The sequence below is a fragment of the Phaethon lepturus genome, unplaced genomic scaffold, assembly GCF_000687285.1.
Source record: "Phaethon lepturus isolate BGI_N335 unplaced genomic scaffold, ASM68728v1 scaffold19824, whole genome shotgun sequence".
In the NCBI taxonomy this organism is placed as follows: domain Eukaryota; kingdom Metazoa; phylum Chordata; class Aves; order Phaethontiformes; family Phaethontidae; genus Phaethon; species Phaethon lepturus.
Window position 1 is genome coordinate 1 of NW_010534267.1, and position 10,706 is coordinate 10,706.

Below are 10,706 nucleotides of genomic sequence, written 5' to 3' on the forward strand. Positions count from 1 at the left end.
CTCATGTGTCTGGCCCTCAAGTTCCAGAGCCAGATCTGTTCCCGCTCTGTTGTGTAAGGGCAGCTGGGATGGTGAAGGAGGCCGGGAGGGGATTTGCCTGCCGCTCCGAGCAGGGACCTGTTTCCGTTCCCCCTTGTCTCTTAGGCCCTCTCCTTCTGCCCAGCAGCAAGAAGGTAGGGGATCCTCTGCTGCTTGTGGAGCCTCCACCTGCTGCCTTTGCCTCAGGGATGGCAGGGTGTGGTTACACCAATCTATCTCCCTCTCATAGTCCCTGATACTCCTCAGCCTCTCTCCTTCCTCTTTCAGCTCTTCCACCAGACTGAGCAGATCATTGTGACTGTGGCTGTGGTTAAGTCCATGCTGCAGCACGTACACCTTGAAGCATCAGTGGCTGTGCATGAGATCATGCTGGAGCACCTCAAAGTGTGTGGCCATGGATAAGCTCTTAACAATGCAGGTACATTACTGGAGGTACTGGAATCATGGCTAAGGCCATGCTGGAGCAGGTTCACTCCTAAAGTCATTGTGGCCCATGGAGATGGCCACTTTGGAACAGGTGCACCTCAAAGAGACTGTACCTGTAGATAAGTCTATGTCACAGCAGGTATATCCCTGAAGAGACTGTGGCTCATAGATAAGGCTCCACTTGGAGCAGGTACAACTTTAAGGGACTGCAGTCTGTGGATAAGTCCAAGCTGAAGCAGGGGCAAGGGGAGGAGTTCATTGCAATGTTAAACCCTATGGTCCAGTCCAAAGGGCCCAGGGGGGGAGATTGTAATGGAAATACCTTTAAATTGTTGTAAACCATGATTTGAGTTGCATGTTATAGGAACTACTATAGCGATTTGAGTTGCATGTTATAGGAATTACTGCTATAGCAGGAACCACCTGAACCAATGGAGGACAAGCCTTACAAGAAACAGTGCAAATGCAGCAGTGACCCAACCTGAGCTGGCTTTGGTGCCCAGTAACTCCACAGAACACACCAACTCTCCTGTCCTCACCTCTCCACCATAACAGATGGAGCCCAAAGTCATGGACTAAATGAACTCAATGGATATTTTCTGGATATTTTATGGGCTTTTAACAGATATTTTACAGGAGCAGTCCATAGTCTAAGGAAATTATATATGTGTATTATATCAAAGGATGCAAAGGAGGGTGGTAGTTAATGAGATTGGATAGTGTGGAACCTGGGCATGATGTAACTGGTATGGAATAAGGGGTGGATGCTGTCCTGGCTCTGGCTTGGATAGAGTTAATTTTCTACATAGTAGCTAGTATGGGGCTGTTTTGGATTTGTGATGAAAACAGTGTTGATAATATAAGAGATGTTTTCATTATTGCTGAGCAGTGCTTACACAGAGTCAAGGCCTTTTCTGCTTCTCATACCACCCCACCAGCGAGTAGGCTGGGGGTGCACAAGAAGTTGGGAGGAGACACAGCTGGGACAGCTGACCCCAACTGACCAAAGGGATATTCCATACCTGTCCTAGTTTTTCTGGGACAGAATCACAAAATCAGTTTTCTGTTCAGGAAAGCTGCATTTCTGAGAAGACTGCAGCACCCATTACTGTGAGAACAAAGTTGATAAGACACTTTGTTTTAGGTCATGGCCAGTCATGGAATGCAGGTGTCCATAGTGATCAAGGCCTCTAGCAGTCTTGAGACAGCCAGGAGCTACAAGGAACGGAGGCCAAGGCAGCTGACCCAGACTGGCCAACAGAAGTATTCCATACCATAAGCATCCCACTCAACATAAATTGGGAAGTCTGCTGGGAACAGCACTCTCTCTCTGTCTCAGTGGCTGCCATCCCTGGACGGTCTCACCCATCCCTCTGCTCTTGAGGCCTACTCTCCCTTCACTGACCAGCATTGGCATTTTAAAAGGCATATCAGCAGACGTTTGTCTAAAGTTCATGTAAAAGGACTGGCATTTATTTCAAATAGAAAACAAGAAGTTGCATGACAGCTACTTACCAGAGATAGCATTAGTCACTGACATGAGTGGAGAGTGAAGAGCGGGAGTCACACCCCATACTGTATGGTACCCCACTATTCCAGCTAGGCCAAACGTCATCACCATTTGTGTGAAAGCAGTATTAGGAGCTATGATGCCCAGTCCTAACATGCCCACTAAACCTAGAAGACAAGCACAGCAAAACTTTTCAGTTGTTTCTTACACTTGAAGGAGTCCAGTATTGAGCTAAAAGCAAAAAGGAGTTTTGTGCGTGGACTTGTTTCAAGATCAGCTGGATCATCCTTGTCAACTACAAGACTCTAAAGTGCTAGTGGTTCTTTAACAATAGAAAATAAATCCATAAATATAATACCAACATCTTTGTTATGCATGCAGACCAAGGAGCAAAAATAGGTTTCTCCCTCAACACTGGCTCCTGTCACACTCGTGTTCTATAGCAAAAATGTAGAAGAGTCACAATCACGTTGAGATACTACTTGAAAGACTCAGAGTATGAAGAACAGAGGTTAACATTAAGAACACTCAATCCATTAGTTACCTCATGCAGAAGTTCTGATGCACACAGAATACCAAATGACAGGAAGAGCCAATATTTATTTGTCAAGACAATGTCCTGTTCCAAATACTTCAGTAGATTGTGGGCATTTAAGTCTCATACAATACATTAAAGACTGAAGAAAGCAATGGCATTAAATTGATTCTGCTGCAAAGTATGAGCACAGTCCCTAGCAGGCATCCTTCAGAATTTTAAGTATTTTACTGATATTTAAATAAAGCCAAAACACACATACATGCACACAGCATGAGTCAGCACTGTATGAAATGGTAATACTTTTGGTTAAACTTCTAAAATTTTATTTTCCTCTCTTAAAAGCAATTATTACACTACACTGATTTTGCACTAGGATACACCAGCCAGTTATGAAATTAAACGAGTAAAATGAGAAGTCAATGAAAAGTATTAGCCAAATGAGGAACACTACACAGATTCTCCAACTCTGGAAGTTGCCTACCTGCTGTGTATACAGATGCACTAGTCATAGTTTTTCTAAAAGGTGTAATAGTAGCTGCTTTTTCCGCTTCCAGCTCTGCTACAGTCTTCTGCTTCACAGGGGCTCCTTGGGGAATATTATTTGGTGGAGGTGCTGGGAAAATCACCTTGCCATCCTGACAAGAGATATTTACAGTTATCCCTAACATGGCAGATGCTTTATAATTCAAGGAGCCTACTCTTAATCCCGCAACTAAGATAAGTCTTAAGACCCTAGAGCCATGCCACAAGAACATCTTACATTTTCCCTGCATCAGCAGAAGTTTGCAAGGCTGAATGAACAGTACAGCCGGACCAAGTTAACCATACTGGTTTACACATTTCTCAGACAAGATTTAATATTAGTGTCCAAGAGCACCTGGCAGAAACACAGCCCGGAGCTTGAAAGCAGGAACAAAAACAAAGAGAAAGTTACTTTGGATAAGTGTTTTCCATTTAAGGAAAATGGGGTCTTGGAAAAAGCAAGTTCTGCTACAGATCTGAACTGTAATCAGGGCCTGCCTGGACCTCAGCAAGGTTCCAGACATGATGTCTCACATTTCTTGCTGTCCTCCAGGCCTCTAGAGGAACAACTGCTGGAGCCATCAGACCTAAAAGTTGTACACGCCACTTCAGTGGTCTGAGCACGCTGAAGTCAATGCAAGCCTCCTCCAGAGTAGATAATAATAATTACAAAATGTTGGCAACATTATGCAGCAAAACTCAATAGAAATTAATACCTCTTACCTGAACTGCAGATTGTTTCCTAGTAGTTGCACAAGGAGAGTCCATACTGCAAGTTTGTATTTTATCATTTCCTAATAGAGCTTAAATTATCCTGCATATTCTAGTTCCACCATTTTTTTTTCCTGAATTTGCTCTCATGAGACAGAAACATGTATTTATTTAAAAAAAAATAAAGGAAGAATGTTTTTCTGGTCCTGTAGTAATGTTTCAAAAATGTTGTAAATAACTGTGCTTTTATCACATGAATACAACATGCAAGTTTTATCTTTTTCCTATTTTTCAATAGCAGATACATTAGGTATTTGTTTAACTTTGACAAGAAGGCAAAAGCAAAGAGGTTTCCCTTCACAAAAAGGGACAGAGGAATATTCAGCTGAATACACACACAGTTACCCACACTCTCCATCAAGCTACCTCTGAAGTCTGTTGGCATGCAGTATCTTTTAATGCATTTTAAAGAGACAGCACTGATAAATGTAAAAGCATGTGCTCACAAATTAAGAGAATATTTAGTGACTTACCTTCATTACTACAGTTCCTCTAATAACATGATCCAGAGTCCCATAATCAAATTCATCTTTTGGATCGAAGTAGAAGTTCTCTTTGTCAGGACTAATAGCCTTTAGAAGTTTGATAATATTATTGGAATACAGAGTACTGGCCTGAGTAGCCATTCTGCTAGGCATGTCTGTGTAGCCAATGTGTGTAACACCCTAATGTGGTGTGAGGTTTGTCAAAACCAAAAAAAAGGGGGGGGGGGGGGGGAGATCAAGTAAAATATTAAGGATTAGTTCAATCTCTGAAGAAGCAGCATCTCTTCCAATACATCCTTCTGGAAATATATATCCAAACTGTTTAATTTATTTCTGGTTTTTTACCCCAGATAAAACTGTTACCTGCAGCTCTAACATTATTAGTTGGGGGGAGGATTATTCACAACAGTTACAAAATTCAATGTGATCAAACCCAACGCCTTAAATGCTATTGGCAACAAGCATAGAGAGAGAGAACGTATTGGTGCAAGAGCTTGTCCTCTCCAAATTCTACCATTCTCTCAGAATTTAGCTTCTTAAAGCAACCAGGTAACAGATTATCCTGACCAGTGCTTGGCATCTTCTCAGTCCTTCTGGAGGACGTGCACTGGAGGCAACGTTCTACATGACACAAGGAGCAAAGGGAGCTTCCTCAGAGCTAGCTAGCTGTGCAAGTAATATACCCAGTTTCACATTTATGTAAAGATATAACATAATATATCCACACTGTTTAAAGAACAAATGTGAGTATACCTGGCTATCAGGCTCTTGGGCTTTTAGAAGGTGTGAGAAGCTGAGGCTGGCATACACTCTTCATGCTCAAGCAGGCTTGTGTTAAAACACTGCTCCTCACAACTTACAGCTAAGATCCATACATGCTTCCAGGAACTCTGGCTTCTTAATGCAATGCTCCAGCACACTACTAGTAGTTCTGCACTGCTGCTCTTTTCCACAGCTCAGTGTCAGTACGCTATATCCAGGAGTAATATTCCCCTGGCTAAAAGCACTCCATATAAATTCTTCATGGAAGTATCTGCTTATTTCTGTTCTACATACTCTAATTTCAGTTTTTAAGCAATGACATCAAAAGCCCTAGAAAACCACAAAGCCAAATACAATGCGTGACTCATGATATACACACAGAGCCCTGTTTATATTAAGGACAACCATGGCAGCAATATATCCTACAGGCTTCCCTAGAGCAGAATAATAATCACAGAATCACAGAAACACTAGGTTGGAAAGGACCTTCAAGATCATCAAGTCCAACCATTAATCCAGCGCCACCATGTCCCCTAGACCATGTCCTGAAGCGCCACATAATGGTATTATGCCCTTACGTTACCAAATAATAAACTTGGAAATCTGCTACTTTAAATCTCATCACCCAGATTTCTGTAACTGCTAGTAGATTTCTCACAAGTACCAAAAATAAACCCCCCAAAAAACAGAAAACAAGCTCTCAACTGAGCCAATGAACATCGGAGCAAAAACAAAGTAGTTAGCTCAGTCCAGGGCAAAATTTCTTAGTTTAAGGAACCAATTCATACTACTCCTAGTTTGGGTTAAAAGTGGTTTGGATACTCTAGGGCAGACATGCTCATGCTGGCAAAGCTAAAGACATGAAGATGACACCCTCCTGAAGCTGAAATTATATAGAGCTAAGCCAGAGACTTTGCACTGAAGTAAACACTGACATAATCAGAACCTGTTTAGCTGCACCTGTGACAGGGATTGTAACCTCCAGTTGTGGGAGGTGATGAGCAAGTCAAAGAAGCTATTGCTACTGCCGTCTCTTTAGGTATACCAAGAAATAGACATCAAACCACATCCTCAAATCAGAGGCAAATCACTGGACTTGGAAGTCTAAGAAATAACACTTCCATACTTACAAACCAAATTAACATTATACAAAAGTATTTGTTTCTTTAAAAACCTTCAAATTATTATACATAGAGATGATTAGTGACCAAATGGGATTCTAAAGGATTACTTCAGCCTAAAGAGCAAAATCAGCTACTCATTTTCAGCATACAGTTTACAAAATGCAATGTGAATTCATGCAAACAGAGAATGATCTGCAGATCAAAATACTCACCTTATGAACATACATTTCTCCAGGCTTTGTGGTCTCAATGTTTCCCCCTGCTTCTGCTGCTAAATCCACAACAACTGAACCTTCCTTCATTGATTCAATCATATCTTTCTTAAACAAGATGGGAGCTTTTTTGCCTGACAAGACAAGACACGGTAAGTTAAACACAAAATACAGCTTTTATTTGTAGAGGTCAGAAGATGAGTTCTCCCCTTTTCTCTCTAAACCTTATTTTTGTAAGCAAAATTTTCAACTAATTGGTACCTAGGATGAAATGTCACAGAGGGTTTCTTTATACAGGCAGAGAGAAGATATGCTAAAACATCTTGCTCCCAAGCATATAAAAAAAAAAAAAAGTATGCACAGGCAGTCTACCAAAGATGCTGGCAAGCCCAATTTTGTCCTCAGTAAACAGACAACATCCAATCTTACAATTCAAGTCATGACCGAAAGAAAGAATCACCACATCATAAGTTATTAAAAAGACAGATGTTGTGCAATACAAAGTACTAAAACCTAAGTTTCACCTTACTATGTTTCAATTAGAAAAGACAGTACTGTTTCAATTGGACTTGTTTCAGTGCACAAGCTGCATAGCAGAAGTATCAGTGATGCAATAAATATGCAGGAGAATTATATATTCTTACTTTATTACTATCTACTTGTTTAATAAGAAAACATGATATTGAGTCAAAGACTGCTAGTTCATGAAAACAAAAGTTGTAAAAAAAAAAAAAAAAGACACACTTTAAAAATAGGCATTTATCAGGGAAGGGCAAAGGTACATGCTCACACAGAGATAATTCATTAACACCTCTGTTTTCACTGCAGGCACAGCTCCAAAACATAGAAACTTACAAATTTTCCTTTATCTTGTGTATCTTGCATGTAAAAAATACCTGGAATAAGTGCTGTAGTGATGATAATATCAATGTCTTGGCACTGTTTGGCAAAGAGTGTCATTTCAGCTTCAATAAATTCTTTGGACATTTCTTTAGCATAACCACCTTGTCCCTCTCCAGATTCCTTTAAGTCTACTGCCAAAGGCTCAGCACCAAGAGACTTGAACTGTTCCAGAGCTGCAGCTCTAGGAAAAGAAAATGGGAGGTGGGGGGGTTACAGGGGACACAGGACAGGACACAGACAAAAGGTGAGGGACACACAACCACTACATTAAAAAGGAGATTCATGTTTAGAGGCAATTCAATCCACCATGACTTTTCTGGTCTTTTTAGTAGTAGTCTTCTTCAGACAAGAGATCTAAAGTTTATTCTAAGACTAAGGAAACCATAACTAAAGTCATCGATTTTCTGTGTTTAGTGAAAAAAAGTAATTGCATCGCTAATTTTAGGTCTCTAATGAAGATACTTGGATAAGGAATGAAGGCAGCCTACAGTTTCCTGTACAGTCAACAGTTGCTCCAAGAAGAGACTCGAAGCTGGGAGCTTAACTGTTGACTAACGCTGCTCACCCATTTCTCTTGTCACGACTAGGTAAGTCTACAGCCCAAACTTAGATGCCTAAGATAGCCAATAAATACACAGCCTGTGGCCCTGTCTTTCATCTGTGAAATGGGAAATACCAGCAAGTCTGGTTTTCCACAGGGTTGTGTGGGTTGGGTTTTTTTTTGTTTTTTACACTTATCCTGTAAATCTGTCATTTATTTTGCATCATGTGATATCACAGTAAATGACAGACTAAATTTCAGTGTGAGGTGAGGTGAACATTCACAACATGCAGAGGATTTAAACACAAACATTCTTGCACATCAAGATAAAAAGAATACAAGGATGCTTAAAGAAGGAGATTAAAAAAAGAAATCTGAAAAGTTTTAGAAGCATGATCAAAATATGTCTAAGAAAAAAGAAACTCTTTCCAGTCTCTTTTAAGGCATATGCAGATTTTTCTAACAAACCAGAGTGAAGGTTTTTTCATATGGCACATCACAAACCTGGAGATATATTCATTATTATTCTTTCATATTAGATATAGCTAAGTAACACTAGATGCCACTTCTGCATAAAAACAAACACATAAGTAATTTTAATGCAGATATAATACCGAATTTATATGTGTTTAATACAAGAAGGCCATTTAATAGAAAATAAAAATTAATCAAGTTTTCAGTTCCTGTAGCAATAAGGAGAAAAATGTTTGTGGTCTGTAATTTTCCCAGTCTATTGCTCTAAAAATAGCTATGGGACAAAATAATCCTTCTGAACCCCAAGACAGCAGCATTTAAAGCATCTTCAACTGAGTTTCTGACCTTTCATCTTGAATTTCATATATAAAATAACTTTATGTCTTTCTTTCCTTCAGCAGATTGAAGTGTGTCTCCAAAGAGTTCCTAGCTGGCCTCTCTGGGATCAGGAGAGTAGAGGTGAATGAGAGTATGCAGCTATGAACATGGATCAAAACAAGCTCTAAATGAGGGCATACAGATTCTTTCTTTACTATTCTTCCCTGAGTCTCCAAGAATTGTGGAGACATGAAGTTCAGGACAAAAGCCCTAACTTTCTCATTTTCATAAAGCAATTTTTTTTTTTATTCCTATAGTCCCAAATGATTTAATGAGATGGACTCTTTGGAAGGTTTGGTTTTTTTGGGAATAAAAAAATGGAGGAATAATGCAGGAATAAAAACGGTATCAAGGGAATTGTGATTCAGTGCAGTACAAGTACTTTCACCTGTAATGCAGCTACAAACTACTTAATCTTAAAAGTTTTAGATTGCTATTACCATTTCACATACCTACCTCGTATCAAATCCACGAACAACTGCACCCATTGATTTAGCTGCTCCTGCAGAAGCCAGACCAGCAACTCCTCCTCCAATGATCAAGACCTAGAATGATACCATCATCATGCTTGGAGCATAAACTAAAACTGGTTAGAAAAGCAGCAGCATTATACTGCTTTCGCAACAGCAGATATGCCTCATTAACCAACAATTTAAACAAGTTACCTTTGTAACAGAACCAAAAGCTGCCCTGTAAATGTAACGGTTTAAAAGCTGTAACTGCTAACTTCACTTATCTGAGAGCAGACTCATCTGTAGCTAACAGTTTATGTAAGTAAATACAGGTTTTCTACTTAATTTCTCTTCCTTTTTTTTTTTCTTCTCCAATTCTTTTACTTTCATTTCTCTTTATCCCAAGCCACCTGCAATCCCAATCAAGCAATCCTTTCCATCACAGCCTTCAACACACCAAAAATCTCAACCTCTCTGACTTTTCTTAACTGCTTCCTTGCCTTTCCCCATCTGGGAAGAAAAAAAAAAAAAAAAAAACCACCACCATCCATGTATCACTAGTCTGAAGTTTAAAACTAAGCAAGCTTACATAAAACTCAAATTATTCTATTATTAAAAAAAACAACCACCAAACTACACTACAGGTAGTGAACAAAACTTGGTATGGGAATAACTATATGGGTTTCCAAAGTATCTAGAACTAGCCCCAGGAAACAACAGGAAAAAAGCCTTTAACACAGGTTCATCAGTGGTTAGCTGTGCTCAGGAACTCACGTATTATTCTGCCACAGTATTTGTTTCATTGCACATACCTTTGCTGGAGGAACTTTACCAGCAGCTGTGATCTGACCCGTGAAAAATTGACCAAAGTGATTTGCTGCCAGTACTACAGCCTTGTAACTGTCAAGTAAGAACAAACACATATCAGTATTTTCCCAGGCTCAGTGTGATTCCATTCATGACAGCAATCAAAACAGATATACATTTGACCATAGCATGCATAGGATGAAGCAAGTTCAATATTTTACTATTGAGCACAAGTTTAGTAGTCTTTCTGTCTTTGTTCCTATTTGTTCCTTTTTTTTAAATCATGGGATGCATTTTCAGATAGAATTTTTGGACTGCAATATACTGGATGTCCACAACTATTCACTCTCTCAAAATTTTACATGAATAATAAATGCTAACTTGACAAAAGTTAACTTTGTCATCTTTGAAGCTACCTTCAAAGGCTGTAACCTGAGGCTTGTTAGGGAAGGAAACATGAACAAGCAATTGCAAAACCCAGAGTAATTTTGCAGTAATCTCACTTAAACAAGCAAGCACACATTCAAAAAAGATACCCTAACTAAGCTATATGGCTTCGGGCAAGTAGCTTAACCTTGCTGCTTCTTTTGCCCCATCTGCTTTTTCACCATCCTAAAATGAGCAGCTGGACACCAAGTTAACATCAGTGGACTATCTGAAAATGCAGATTAATGTGCAACTATGTCTCTTGTTAATAAGAGTGCTCATTTTATTGCATTTTTACTAGCACTGTTGTGGTTCAACAGTCCCATTCCACTCTTT

At 39.6% G+C, this 10,706-nt stretch overlaps 1 protein-coding gene across 1 annotated transcript in view; it reads right to left on the bottom strand.

The window, feature by feature from the left end:
• Window positions 1–898: 898 nt before the first annotated feature.
• LOC104619559 (NAD(P) transhydrogenase, mitochondrial-like) overlaps window positions 899–10,706 on the bottom strand; it is a gene marked incomplete at both ends in the record, with an annotated part of 10,649 nt that continues 841 nt past the window's right edge. Inside the window, 8 exons of the mRNA XM_010285478.1 lie at window positions 899–909; window positions 1,981–2,142; window positions 2,995–3,148; window positions 4,280–4,471; window positions 6,390–6,523; window positions 7,286–7,473; window positions 9,142–9,230; window positions 9,950–10,037. Coding sequence (XP_010283780.1) covers window positions 899–909; window positions 1,981–2,142; window positions 2,995–3,148; window positions 4,280–4,471; window positions 6,390–6,523; window positions 7,286–7,473; window positions 9,142–9,230; window positions 9,950–10,037 — 1,018 coding nt within the window. The remainder of the gene's footprint in view (window positions 910–1,980; window positions 2,143–2,994; window positions 3,149–4,279; window positions 4,472–6,389; window positions 6,524–7,285; window positions 7,474–9,141; window positions 9,231–9,949; window positions 10,038–10,706) is intronic.